This window comes from Erpetoichthys calabaricus, chromosome 6 (genome assembly GCF_900747795.2).
Source record: "Erpetoichthys calabaricus chromosome 6, fErpCal1.3, whole genome shotgun sequence".
Lineage (NCBI taxonomy): Eukaryota > Metazoa > Chordata > Cladistia > Polypteriformes > Polypteridae > Erpetoichthys > Erpetoichthys calabaricus.
Window position 1 is genome coordinate 196,554,743 of NC_041399.2, and position 12,696 is coordinate 196,567,438.

The window sequence follows — 12,696 nt, forward strand, 5'->3', positions numbered from 1 at the left end:
AAACATCTCCTATACTTGTGTATTGTTACTGTGTTTAGAGCCTTGTGCAATTTTTTTCTTCCCAAAATTTCTAACATACTAGCAAATTGTCTTCTTTCAGTCTAAATTTTAATTTAGAGTACAAAAAATAAGTCACCAGGAGTGACATTTTGTGATTGTGAGAAATGTGAAGTAACAATCGTTGTTTTTGGTCAAAAAGTAATTGACGGATAATGTGGTGTGTGCAGGTGTACCCTCATCGTGCAAAATCCTGTTTTGCGTGTGCCACTGATCCAGACATTTTTTTCTTGATGCTTTCCCTCCAACACCTTAGCAGTTTAGCGTTGCAGATTAGCTTCCTGTTCACGGGGAAACTCTTTATTAACAAGTCTGTTAATGTCAAAAAACATGATCATTGTCTTGGTGTTCAAAATTACATGTTTTGGCTTATAGAAAAAAACTGCTTAAGTCACATACACAATTGTTGAATAAATGTCAGAACTATGCATCTTGGTCAACTCAACAGTGCCCCTTGGTAGACCAATTAACAAGACTGTAGGTATGGGATACCTAGTAGCATAGTTGATAACTACCCCCAACTCTCTGATTATAAGAATTTTTGGGTCTCCCCTTGTGTGTATGTGTGTGTGTGTAATATATACACACACACAAGCACACAGCACCACCATGGAAAAAATCAATGTATCGTTTTGTTAAAAATCATGGTAAATTATGACTGAACCTTTTTCTCCTTAAATAAATCATAGTTTATTAAAAAGAGCAGTAGCGCAGGAGTGTTGAAAAGGAGTATCTTGGCTGGCTTGGTTAATAATTGTTCAAATAGGACAGCTTGAATGGAGAGTGCTGAAAGTTATTTAAAGATCAGTTCTTAGGCAAGTCTTGCACTAGTTTATGGGAAGCCATATGAAGAAAATATATTTGAAAAATCATTATTCTACCAACTATATTCTATGTTCAAGACAAACATGGATTTTTCAGCTCAATATCCTGTTTAATCTAAAGTTACTTAATTCACTGAGTGTTTAGTATGGATTTTTACATGATCACTCAAAAGGAGCTTAACTTAAAACATCTGACATTTTGATGGCCTTTACTTGTAACAGTGGCTTATGAACAGACAAATAAGTATCAAGGAACTAATAACTTTACACAGTAAGACTGCTGTGGGTTATCATGAGAATTTTAAAAAGATAAAACAGCAAATATAATTGAGAGCCAAGTGCTCAAGGACCAGGTTAGATTTTGCCTTTTTAAGGGAAGGAAGAGTACATTCAGACCTGGTGCCTGTCTGTTTAGTGCCCAGTACAGCAATGTCTGTGTCTGACTGAGTTTCCTTAAGGTAGGCAGTTTCCTCAGCTGCCTAACTGGTTTCTTGCAACCCAAAAACTGAATTGAAGAGGATAATAAAGTGGATAGACCCTTTTGTGTATTTTGTTTTGGAACTCTGCCTTTTATTGAAAATAAAACTTAATTTTATTGTAACATTATTATAACAGATTATTCTGTTCATAACGTTAAAACTCAATAAGTTAATGTACATTACTTGTAAAGTTCAGATTTTTTTTTTTTTAAGGAAAGCAGAAGCCACACGGGCTGTGTTTGAAAAATACCAGCCTACTCATGTCATCCATTTGGCTGCAATGGTGGGAGGCCTTTTTAGGAACATGAAGTACAATTTGGATTTTTGGGTAAGTGCGTATGTTTTCATTATTGTTCAGTTACTTTCTTTGTACTCATGTAGGACTGTCATCTAAACCAATAAGTGATACTTTAATATTTTATATTAGATATTTATATTATTTTCAATCTGTTTTCTTCTTCTTCCATTTTATCACTCTTACAGTATTTTGCCGTTCTTGTTGTCAGTTGAGATCCCCTATTTAAAACAGAGTTCTCCATTTTATATACTCTGCTCTCACTTAGAAAAATAGCACTGTGTCTGACTTTTCAACAGTATGAGGTTAAGCAAACTGAAATGCATTTTAGGTGTGTTTGTAAAAATGTGAAAAGCACTAACTGTTATCATATCTGTCTGTATGGCCAGCCCCATGAAACTTCTCATATATTCTAGTGGATTGCCTTTGTTGAAATTTACTAGATATTTTTCAAGGAAATTTGCAGGGAAAGTTTAAATTTATACTAATATCTTGAACAGAGAGCACTATTTACATTTTTGAAACTTGATAAATTCCAACTTAGTTTTAAAAACCATATCTTACAACAGAGAAACCTTCTGTGCTACCTCATGTTTACTTTCAAATTTATCTTAAGAGAGGTTATTTCAGTGTGTTTATTTTGAATATTTTTCTCTGTTACCCATCCAGTAGCTGCTTCTGATGAAGTAATTGAAATGGCGGTAGAATGAAGCTGTCCCATCAATTGCTTGCATAAACCTCTGTTACATACTAGCACAACCAACAACTAAGCATAGTATAAAGAATATAATTTTTACATCGCTGCATTTGAAATTTGATATCTTTAAAAGCTGTTTCAGCCTGTCAACTTTTTTGACTACATGATTATACAGAATGCTATTAAAGACATGCATTTTTTGCAGTCTACTAAATATATGTAAGTAAATGTAATTATCACTGTCATTTTTGGATATTACTTATTGCAAAAATATTTATTAAACAAATGCAATATTTGTCTTTTTGATGAAATAAACAAAAAAACTCCAACTTTCACAACAGTAAACTAATCCTCAGAACGCATCAGAGTGTTTTGTAACGTGTACATCTTGTAACTTATTATTACATTATAGACATGACAGGAAAAAAAACAGGTTAAGATTATGAATGAATGTAGGTCAATGTAAACTTAATCAGAATTAACACTTATTTTCTGTATAAATACATTTTTATGAGAAGGAGCTTTGCACAGTGATATAAACAAAAAAAAAATGTTAAAGCAGGACAATATCAAGGAAAATTACTTTTAGTAAACCAGGCTGCCCAGTCATGTTCCTGATTAAAAAAATGTGCCTACTTTTGTTTCTACAGAGAAAAAATATGCTTATAAACGATAATGTGCTGCAGTGTTCCTATAAGTTAGGAGTTCAGAAGGTTGTTTCCTGTCTTTCAACCTGCATCTTCCCAGACAAAACTGAATACCCCATTGATGAATCTATGGTGAGTTATAGAGGTAAAATTTTAAGAATAGGAACATGGTGTGTAGTTAGATGTTGGATAGGACTGGCTTCACTTAGGGCTACATCAACTGTTGGACCTGATTTTATATTTGTTATGGTGCTTTTAGTTTCCTTGTAGCATAGCTCAGTTTTAGGGGAGGTGAAAGATTTTTCTAGTGAACATATGCCACATTATCAATCCATATTTTATATTAGTAACATATATACAGTACATATATTTAAATATATAATAACATGCTATGGTTGTGCAGAGGCCACAAACACACCAGAGCACTTACAAAATCATTTGATATTTTTGCTTTCCAGACAGTACACTAGTTGATTTCTTACCTGTTAGTAAAACTTAACTAAACCCACTTCATTACATAAGTTGCCTGACTTAATAGGCATTTCTTTGACTTTTTAATAGTCTTTTTATTCATTTCTTCCACCAAAAAAAGAAAAACAAAGTACAACAAACTTGGCAAATTACGCTTTTATAAAGGAAATACAATATAAGCACAATATGTAAGAGTAATAATCAATCAATGTGAGTTATTCTGCAAAGGGAAATTCAAAGCAAGTGGTAATTTTTGTTCTGCTTTGTATTTAATTAGCAACTTGTTTACAGGAAACTATAAAAGAAAGTCAGATTTCTGCACTAATGAATGTTTGTCATGCAGACTGATGCAATGTCACACCAGGCCCTGGTTTCAAGTTGCAATTTAAAAAAAACACACTTAGGAATATATATATATATATAATATATAATGTTCTGCCACTAAATATTTGCATTATTCATAGACCTCACTTTTCTTTGTGGTGCAATTACGTTTCATGCTTATTGTATTCACATGGCAGTTTTGCTGCATTATCTGTATACAGTATAGTAACTTGTTTATATAAATAATGCTGAATTTTTGCTGTAAATAACTGACTTTGCACCATAAACTAAACTGTACATATTTTAAAACCTGTTGGAAACAGATTTTTTATGTTCAGGATGTTTTAAGAATATAATGCAAGATATGTTTTTTTTTTTTAAACTCCTATAGATTCATAATGGTCCTCCTCACAGCTCTAATTTTGGATACTCCCATGCTAAGAGGATGATTGATGTGCAGAACAGGTATAGAGTGTATTTGTATTTCATAATTATGAAGTTCATCTAGGCTGCAACAATATATACAGTAGTATATGCAGAAATGTGTCCTATATTAACAAGTTTGATCTTGTGCTTGTGTTGGTATTTATGTTGCTGTTCTAAGCAAGTAGAGCATAGAGTGGTTAGGGAGGTTGACTTGTGTTTTAAAGGATTTTTAGTATGCTGGGTTTGAAGATCAACATAGGATTGTAAGGTTCACATTTTGTTACTTGTATAAACAGGTCTGTGAAAAAATACTTCTCCCTCTCCTGATAATCCTCTCATTTTGCAGGTTTGTCACAATGAATTACTTCAGACATTTAGACAAATAGAATATTAGATAAAGAGTATTGGAGTAAACATATAACTCCTTTCTAACTGGTTTCTCAATATATTTGTACAATACTTGTATTGTCCTGTTTATCATATACCTGTGGTCAACTGTTTGAGTGATTATCATCCAACTGAACATAGCCAGACCTGGTTGCAGTTAGCCCCAATGAATTCAAACCTCACCATTTTTTGACAATTACCATGAGAGTAAAGGAGAAGATCATTAATCAATGATTTGGTATGTATACTTAATATAAATTTAAGTAGCATATGATGACCAGATAGGGATCTCTCAGTACAGGTTTTAGAAAGATTGCTAATTAATATGACAACGATAGAACAACTTTCCCATCAAAAATAACACACAGGCCTTGCCACCTGTAGTTTAGTAGAGTTTGCTTTAATGCAGTTTCAGTATGCAAAGGGGTTACTGTCATATTTACATCAAGTTTATTATACCTGTGTGAATGTGAAATTAATTTACCGCTGACTGGAGCCTTTAATAGGAGGTTTATGTCATTAGAAAGTTGTCCAATTTTATGTTGAAAGACTAAAATGCAAAAAAAAAAAAAAAAAAATTAGGAGCAAGGTTTTGTGCTTGTTTGTCTCTTTATTCAGACTTTTTCTATTACTGCAATCATGTAAGATGGTCACCAATGCACTGTATGTATATCCATATATTTAGTTACAGCTAGACACTGCTGTGCAGAAAAATTTATGCACAAAATGATGGGTATTATGCTTTTTGTAAAAGGAATTTTTATAGTACTGTCTATGTTGTCTGATCACTCGGGATTAACTTTGTATGTATGATTATTTGAATTTGTTTTATTAACTTCTACAGTCACAGAAATACACACATCATTTTTCCTTATTGTGTAATTCAGACCCATGGAAACTGCCATGTAGATTTGCTTACGTTTAATCTTTACATACTTTTGATCTTACCTGCAGGGCATACTTTCAGCAACATGGCTGTAAATTCACTTCTGTTATCCCAACAAATGTGTTTGGACCTCATGACAACTTTAACATTGACGATGGCCATGTTCTGCCTGGATTAATCCATAAAACCTATCTAGCTAAAAGTGAGTTCAGTTTGTGTTGTCATTCTTTCTAGTGTTTATCTGTCCCACAAAGTTTACTGTCCTGTTTTACTTGCAATTTCAGGACATCAAAATACAAGTTTTTTCCTTATCCTTATTATCTCTTTCATAAAGAGTTATGGAGATTTAAAAAAATGTATTAAGTTATTAAGTAAATTAATTTTAGTCTTTCATTATGAAATTTCCTTGTGCAACAAAGGAAAAAAAATTAGTAATTAGGTTAAATATGGTAAGCATTAAAAATATTATAGTCTTTGAGTAGCCATAATTTTGTAAAATTTGTGGTAGACCTCAATGAATAAGAAAATTATGGAAACAAATTGACATTTTTTAACATTGTAAGGGAAAAACTTGATATGTCTGAAGCTTATAAAAGTAAACACAGAGAAACATTGAGTACAGTTTTAACCTAAAACAAGATTAAAGCAGTTTAATGATGCAGTGTATAACCTTGGTGGTTATTAAAGTAAGATCTTTGACTAAAGGTAACTAAAATAGTCATTTAGAAGTATACCAGAAAATAATGAAGACAGGATAGACTGTTATTTCAATATACAGATTGTAAAATATAGATGATGACGAGTGTTTGTTATGAAGCCTGATGACTACATGTAGGCGCCTGATCAAATTAGCAGGTTTTTCCTCTGGAAGTTGTGTTTCAATTTTTGTCACTCTCTTCCCCTTCTCCTTCCTAGAACAGGGTACTCCATTGATTGTTTGGGGGTCTGGAAAGCCATTGCGTCAGTTCATCTACTCCTTGGTATGTTAAATATTCAGTCTAAATCAACCAATCTTTATTTTATACAATATAGTATCTTTTATAGTGATCTCCAAAACATGTTTTTATTTTCTTCATGCAATATTCAGTTAGCACAGGCAGAATAAGAGAATTAACCATACCAGTTAGGATAGTCTGTTTAATGACCCAAACAAAAGTGCATGAAGTGCTAAACAATACATCATAAAATTTCTTAGAAAAATACTGATTTTGCAGCAGCTTCAAAAGAAAGCAGTATTTTAGTATTTGGTTAAAGCATCTTGTAGTGCATACATCTGAATTGGGAATGTGTCCGTGCCGTGGTGATCTATACTTGAATAATGATTCTGATGTACAAGGGGGGAAAAAAATACTACATCGGTATGTTCATAAATTTATCTTTTTTGTTTTTGCACAGGATCTGGCGCGTTTGTTTATCTGGGTATTGAGAGAATATCCGGAGATTGACCCTATTATACTCTCAGGTAAGACTCCCAAAGTACCAGCATATTTATGTTAATGGTTCACATTTAATCGGCATAGTCTGCATGTTTGAGGGCATCAATATGACAAAGGAATGCTTCCTCCAAAGTACAAGTTTTAGAAAAATTTAACAGTTCTTTTTGTGCCTAATTGAATATTTTCCCCTATTGGTTTCAAAATACATATTTAAGTGTACTTCTATTCATCAATATAAGTAACTTTTTCTAGTGGGAGAGGAAGATGAAGTTTCAATCAGAGAAGCGGCCGAAAGCATTGTGGAGGCAATGGGATTTGAAGGACAAGTTATTGTATCCTTTGAGATTTGTGTTAGAAATACATAAAACTTTGGATAAACAAGGAGGTGCATGTTTCAAAAAAGTTACATTTATTTAAAACTTTTAATGGTTTATGATGTAGATTTTCAAAAAAAAAATTAGTAACCTATAAGTAGTTTTCAGCACTTGTTACCACTGCAGTGTTATGCATTTTGTACTTAAATGTATATTGCATTTTATACTACAAACACAGAATGAGAAATTATCTTATAAAACACTTAAAGAAACTCGACTCTTTACTACAAGAATCACATGAAACTAAACTACTGTAGCCCTACAAACTACATTCAATATAAACTGTATTTCATGTCACATAATTTGATTTCTGCACTCTGGCATTGCAGATAGTGGAATGTGATCTCCATGCATTCATTTAATTTTCACTTTATTTTAAGAAATAAGGTCCAGGTGTGCAAGATAGGTGCTAGTGGCAATTAATTAGTCAAAGATCTGATTAGAGCAGCATATTGATGGCTAAGAAAGCTAACAAATAATAATAATAATAATACATTTTATTTATGTAGCGCCTTTCCCATGCTCAAGGCACTTACAGAATATAAGAAGAACGGCAGGGTATACAGTATATAGCGTTGTACAAACCAGATAAATAAATAAAGAAGATTACAACAGTGAATTCAGAGAAAAAAAGACTAACGGACAACATAATTGATGGTCTCGCGCACACACATACAGGTTACATGAGCATCTTGACAGAGAAGTAAACTGAGAGATGGGTGATAAAGTCAAGTAGAGCTAAAAGCCTTCCTGAACAGATGAGTTTTGAGTTGTTTTTTTAAAAGAATTCATGGAGTCAGCTGACCTGATTAATTTCGGTAGGACATTCCAGAGTCTGGGTGCTATACAGCTGAAGGCCCTGTCACCCATGGAGTGTAGATTAGTGTGGGAAATAGAATAGAAAATGAATAGAAAGTGCAGATACCAGTGAACCAGTGGCAGCAAGTGAACCAAAGATGCAAGTTAAGAAAGAGACAAAAGTGTTTGTAAAAACAGAAACAAGGAAAAAATATGAACCTCTGAATGTGCATGTGAAGATTTGGACCTAAATTATGAGCCTCAGTTTAGGATTTTATTTCTTTACGTTTTTAAACACGCTTTCCAAAACTGACCAATTCATACATTTTCATTTTTGCAGTGCCTAAAAAGCAAACCTGTTTATTTTACTAGCTTTAAGAGCTCCTTTTAATTAATTATTGTCCAATTCCAAGTAGATATTTTAATGCAAATTCAGAATATGTAAAAATTCTCAAGTTTGACTCTTTGGGTTACAAAACACATATTAAAGGAAGAACAAATGAATTTGTGAAACACAAGGTTAAAAAAGCACAAAATAAAGGTAATACCAGACACTTCTTAAAATTATTATTAATACAAAGACTTTACACAGAATGTGCTGTACTCCAAGAACAACAACTCATATGCTGTTACTTTGCACAAATTCAGTTGTCTTACCAATTTTTATTTGAAAAATACAGGGCAATGAAAAAAGGAGTCCCTGAGTAAAGAGTACTCAGTTATAATATTCTGAAGCCTAAATAATCCAGATTAAAGTTTTGGAGGGGCTTGAGCCTTTCCTGGCAGCATCATTCAATGGACTAGAACAAAACATGCTTGGGGTTCCAGTTCATTGTGGAGCTACTTGATTAGATATTTTAGAAAATATGTACAGTGTAAAATAGTACTGTACATTTGTATCAAGCCTTAATTGGTCTGGATAAGAGCAAACCTGCATTTCTTCAAGTAGTGGCCTGCCACTTTTGTGAGAGAGAAGCAGTTGGTCCTGTGATTTTTTTTTTTTTTTTTTTTTTTTGTTTTACAATAAATATATGGAGGCTGTGGTTGATAAAACACTGTGGCATGGCATTTAATTTGAATACCACTGCACAAAATTGTTCCATATCTCAATTTGTAAATATATTGAGCATTAGCATTCTTTGCATCCTTTTCATTAATCCAGTATGTAAAATATATTATCATCATGAGCTTTATTCTGAAAAGCTGACTTCTAAAAGTATTAAATAATGCATTCATATGACAGCTGAGAGAGCATCTCAGTTTGCAAAGGTTCATCCTGTATCTTTTTCATGTCACACGTAAGCATACATTCATGTGTGTTGTATGTTCCTCTCTTATTCAACTAATAGCTACTTGTGTGTGTGAAAGATTCTTTTTGTCACTGAGAGCAGTGTGAATAGGAATTTCAATAAATTGTGATCTTCAACTTCATCTCCGTTCCTTAAGATCATTTTAATTGTAATAATTTGGATTTATTGACCCAGCAAGCATCACTACAAGCAAACCATACATGTTACTTAGATGTGCATTCTCAACATGTAATTGTATACTGTTGCTTCAAAAGGAGACCAGTCTTTTACATCTTTAACTTTTTTGAAATAGTTTGATGTGACAAAATCAGATGGTCAATTTAAGAAAACAGCCAGCAACAAGAAATTGTGTAAATACCGTCCTGCATTTGAATTTACTTCTTTTCAACAAGGTAAAGACAAAATTCTACTATATGCCTGTTCATTGAATAACTTAAGTTAAACTAGTCACATCTTTATACCTCAGATTGAAAATAATTTATAAAACCTGAATTGGGGAAAGAATTGGCTAAACTGGTCACCGAGTTGGTTTGATTATACCTTTTCTGTTAGAAATGTATTTAATAGTACCCTAAGTTCTTGTCTATAAGCCGCGGCTTATCTAAGGCTAAAAAGTTGTGAAAATGAAAAAATAGAATATCGGCTTATACAGTAATCCCTTCTCCATCGCGGGGGTTGCGTTCCAGAGCCACCTGCGAAATAAGAAAATCTGCGAAGTAGAAACCATATGTTTATATGGTTATTTTTATATTGTCATGCTTGGGTCACAGATTTGCGCAGAAACACAGGAGGTTGTAGAGAGACAGGAACGTTATTCAAACACTGCAAACAAACATTTGTCTCTTTTTCAAAAGTTTAAACTGTGCTCCATGACAAGACAGAGATGACAGTTCTGTCTCACAATTAAAAGAATGCAAACATATCTTCCTCTTCAAAGGAGTGCGTGTCAGGAGCACAGAATGTCACATAGATAGAGAAAACAATCTCTAGCAAACAAATCAATAGGGCTGTTTGGCTTTTAAGTATGCGAAGCACCGCGGCACAAAGCTGTTGAAGGCGGCAGCTCACACCCCCTCCGTCAGGAGCAGGGAGAGATAGAGAGAGAGAGACAGAGTTTGTTTTTCAGTCAAAAATCAATACGTGCCCTTCGAGCTTTTAAGTATGCGAAGCACCGTGCAGCATGTCGTTTCAGGAAGCAGCTGCACAAAAGAATAGCAACGTGAAGATAATCTTTCAGCATTTTTAGACAAGCGTCCGTATCGTCTAGGTGTGCGAACAGCCCCCCTGCTCAATCCCCATACGTCAGGATCACAGATAGTCAGCGCAAGAGTGAGAGAAAAGTAAGCAATCTAGCTTCTCAGCCATCTGCCAATAGCGTCCCTTGTATGAAATCAACTGGGCAAACCAACTGAGGAAGCATGTACCAGAAATTAAAAGACCCATTGTCCGCAGAAATCCGCGAACCAGCAAAAAATCCGTGATATATATTTAAATATGCTTACATATAAAATCACAATTTAAATGACCGCTACGCGCGCGTGTTGACTCGGCGACGCCCAGAGCTGAAAGAACGCGCTCCGGCCGCTCCAACCGCGGAGTGAGAGAGACGCCAATATCTCACACTCTCTCCCCCCTTAAAGAAATTAAATGGGTGCGAGTGAGACCACTGATCTCCCTCCCTTCTATTAGTTATAGGTTATAGCAGGGGTAGGCAACGTCGATCCTGGAGTGCCACAGTATGTGTAGGTTTTTGTTCCAACCCAGTTCCTTAACGAGAACTCAATTATTGCTGATGAAGCACATATTGCTTAAGTGACATTTTAATGCTTCATTTTAGTGGTCTCGCTTGTTAAGGTTCTCCAACCTTAATTGCTTATTTCAATCTTAAACTGCTGCATTCAGTGTTTTAATTGCTCCTTATTAGCAATAAGATGTAAAAGACAAAGCAGCCAGCAGTTCTCCAGCTAGCTTTTTTCCAATTACATCTCTGTGTGTTCATCATGCACGGTTTGATTTAATAAAACACTTAATAGAACAATGTGACAGACTGAAAATGATCTGTTTTAGGCTTCAAATCATTTGGATGATATCCTTGGAAAGGAAAAAAAATTACTATATAAAAGCCTTACATTGCACAGACTAACAAACCATAAAATTAAATAAGGTCTGAGATTGGCAATGATTGGTTTCTAATTAAGCAATTGGGTTGGAATGAAAACCTGTAGCCACTGCGGCTCACCAGGACCGACATTGCCTACCCCTGTTTTACATCTTATTGCTAATAAGGAGCAATTAAAACACTGAATGCAGCAGTTTAAGATTGAAATAAGCAATTAAGGTTGGAGAACCTTAACAAGCGAGACCACTAAAATGAAGCATTAAAATGTCACTTAAGCAATATGTGCTTCATCAGCAATAATTGAGTTCTCGTTAAGGAACTGGGTTGGAACAAAAACCTGCACATACTGTGGCACTCCAGGACCGACGTTGCCTACCCCTGGGTTATAGTACGTTCGGCTTATCCATGAGTCCGGCTTATCTATAATAAGATTTTATTTTAAAAATTCGTATGATTTTTGGTCTCCGGCTTATACACGAGTCCGGCTTATAGACAAGAACCTAGTGTAATAACCTAGGGACTTATGATCATCATTGATTTTTACAAGATACATGTGCAGAATGATATGAACCATTCATTCATTCATTCAACTTACTCTAAAATTTCCCAAACTAAGAATAGCCTAGGAAGTTTGCTAAATGTTTCATTGGCTGGTGTTTAAAACTTTAAATTACATTTATTTGTCCTTTCTAAGTTTTGGTATACAGAGGTAAATTTTAAAGATAAAATTCATTTTTGCACATATAGCAGCTTTCTAGATAGGTATAGACAAACGTTGACATCATGGGGGTACAAAGGTAAATGTTGAACGCTACCGAGACTGCATACTGGCCATCACTCTCTATAAAATGTTAAAAAAAGACTGCATATTGTTGATAACTCAGATTCTACACTGTTAGCGTGCTGGGGGATGGTGGCAAATTAATTTTTTCACGTTATTATGTGTTGGTGCAAGACCTGCTGCCCTCTGAAAGAAAGCTATAAATTGATTAGAAAAAGTAATCTTTAAAACACATAACATCTGGGGCACACCGCTATCTGTCATAGAGTGGCCAAATCAGAGCTCAGTCCCGTTAAAAATAAATAATAATAATAAAAAAAAAATCTGCAGCTTCTTCTAAAGATGGCAGTGGGCAGGTAACCCCTTTACAGCTTAGAACAAAATA

The 12,696-nt window shown here is 34.2% G+C and overlaps 1 protein-coding gene across 4 annotated transcripts in view; it reads left to right on the forward strand.

Moving 5' to 3' along the window:
- The window catches only part of gfus.1 (GDP-L-fucose synthase, tandem duplicate 1), a 36,213-nt gene that overhangs the window by 19,395 nt on the left and 4,122 nt on the right, over window positions 1-12,696 (forward strand). For all 4 annotated transcript variants that reach the window (XM_028804258.2, XM_028804259.2, XM_028804262.2 and 1 more), the window contains 8 exons: window positions 1,574-1,688; window positions 3,003-3,131; window positions 4,186-4,259; window positions 5,562-5,695; window positions 6,409-6,473; window positions 6,889-6,955; window positions 7,182-7,261; window positions 9,704-9,803. In XM_028804258.2, the coding sequence (XP_028660091.1) occupies window positions 1,574-1,688; window positions 3,003-3,131; window positions 4,186-4,259; window positions 5,562-5,695; window positions 6,409-6,473; window positions 6,889-6,955; window positions 7,182-7,261; window positions 9,704-9,803 (764 nt within the window). The remainder of the gene's footprint in view (window positions 1-1,573; window positions 1,689-3,002; window positions 3,132-4,185; window positions 4,260-5,561; window positions 5,696-6,408; window positions 6,474-6,888; window positions 6,956-7,181; window positions 7,262-9,703; window positions 9,804-12,696) is intronic.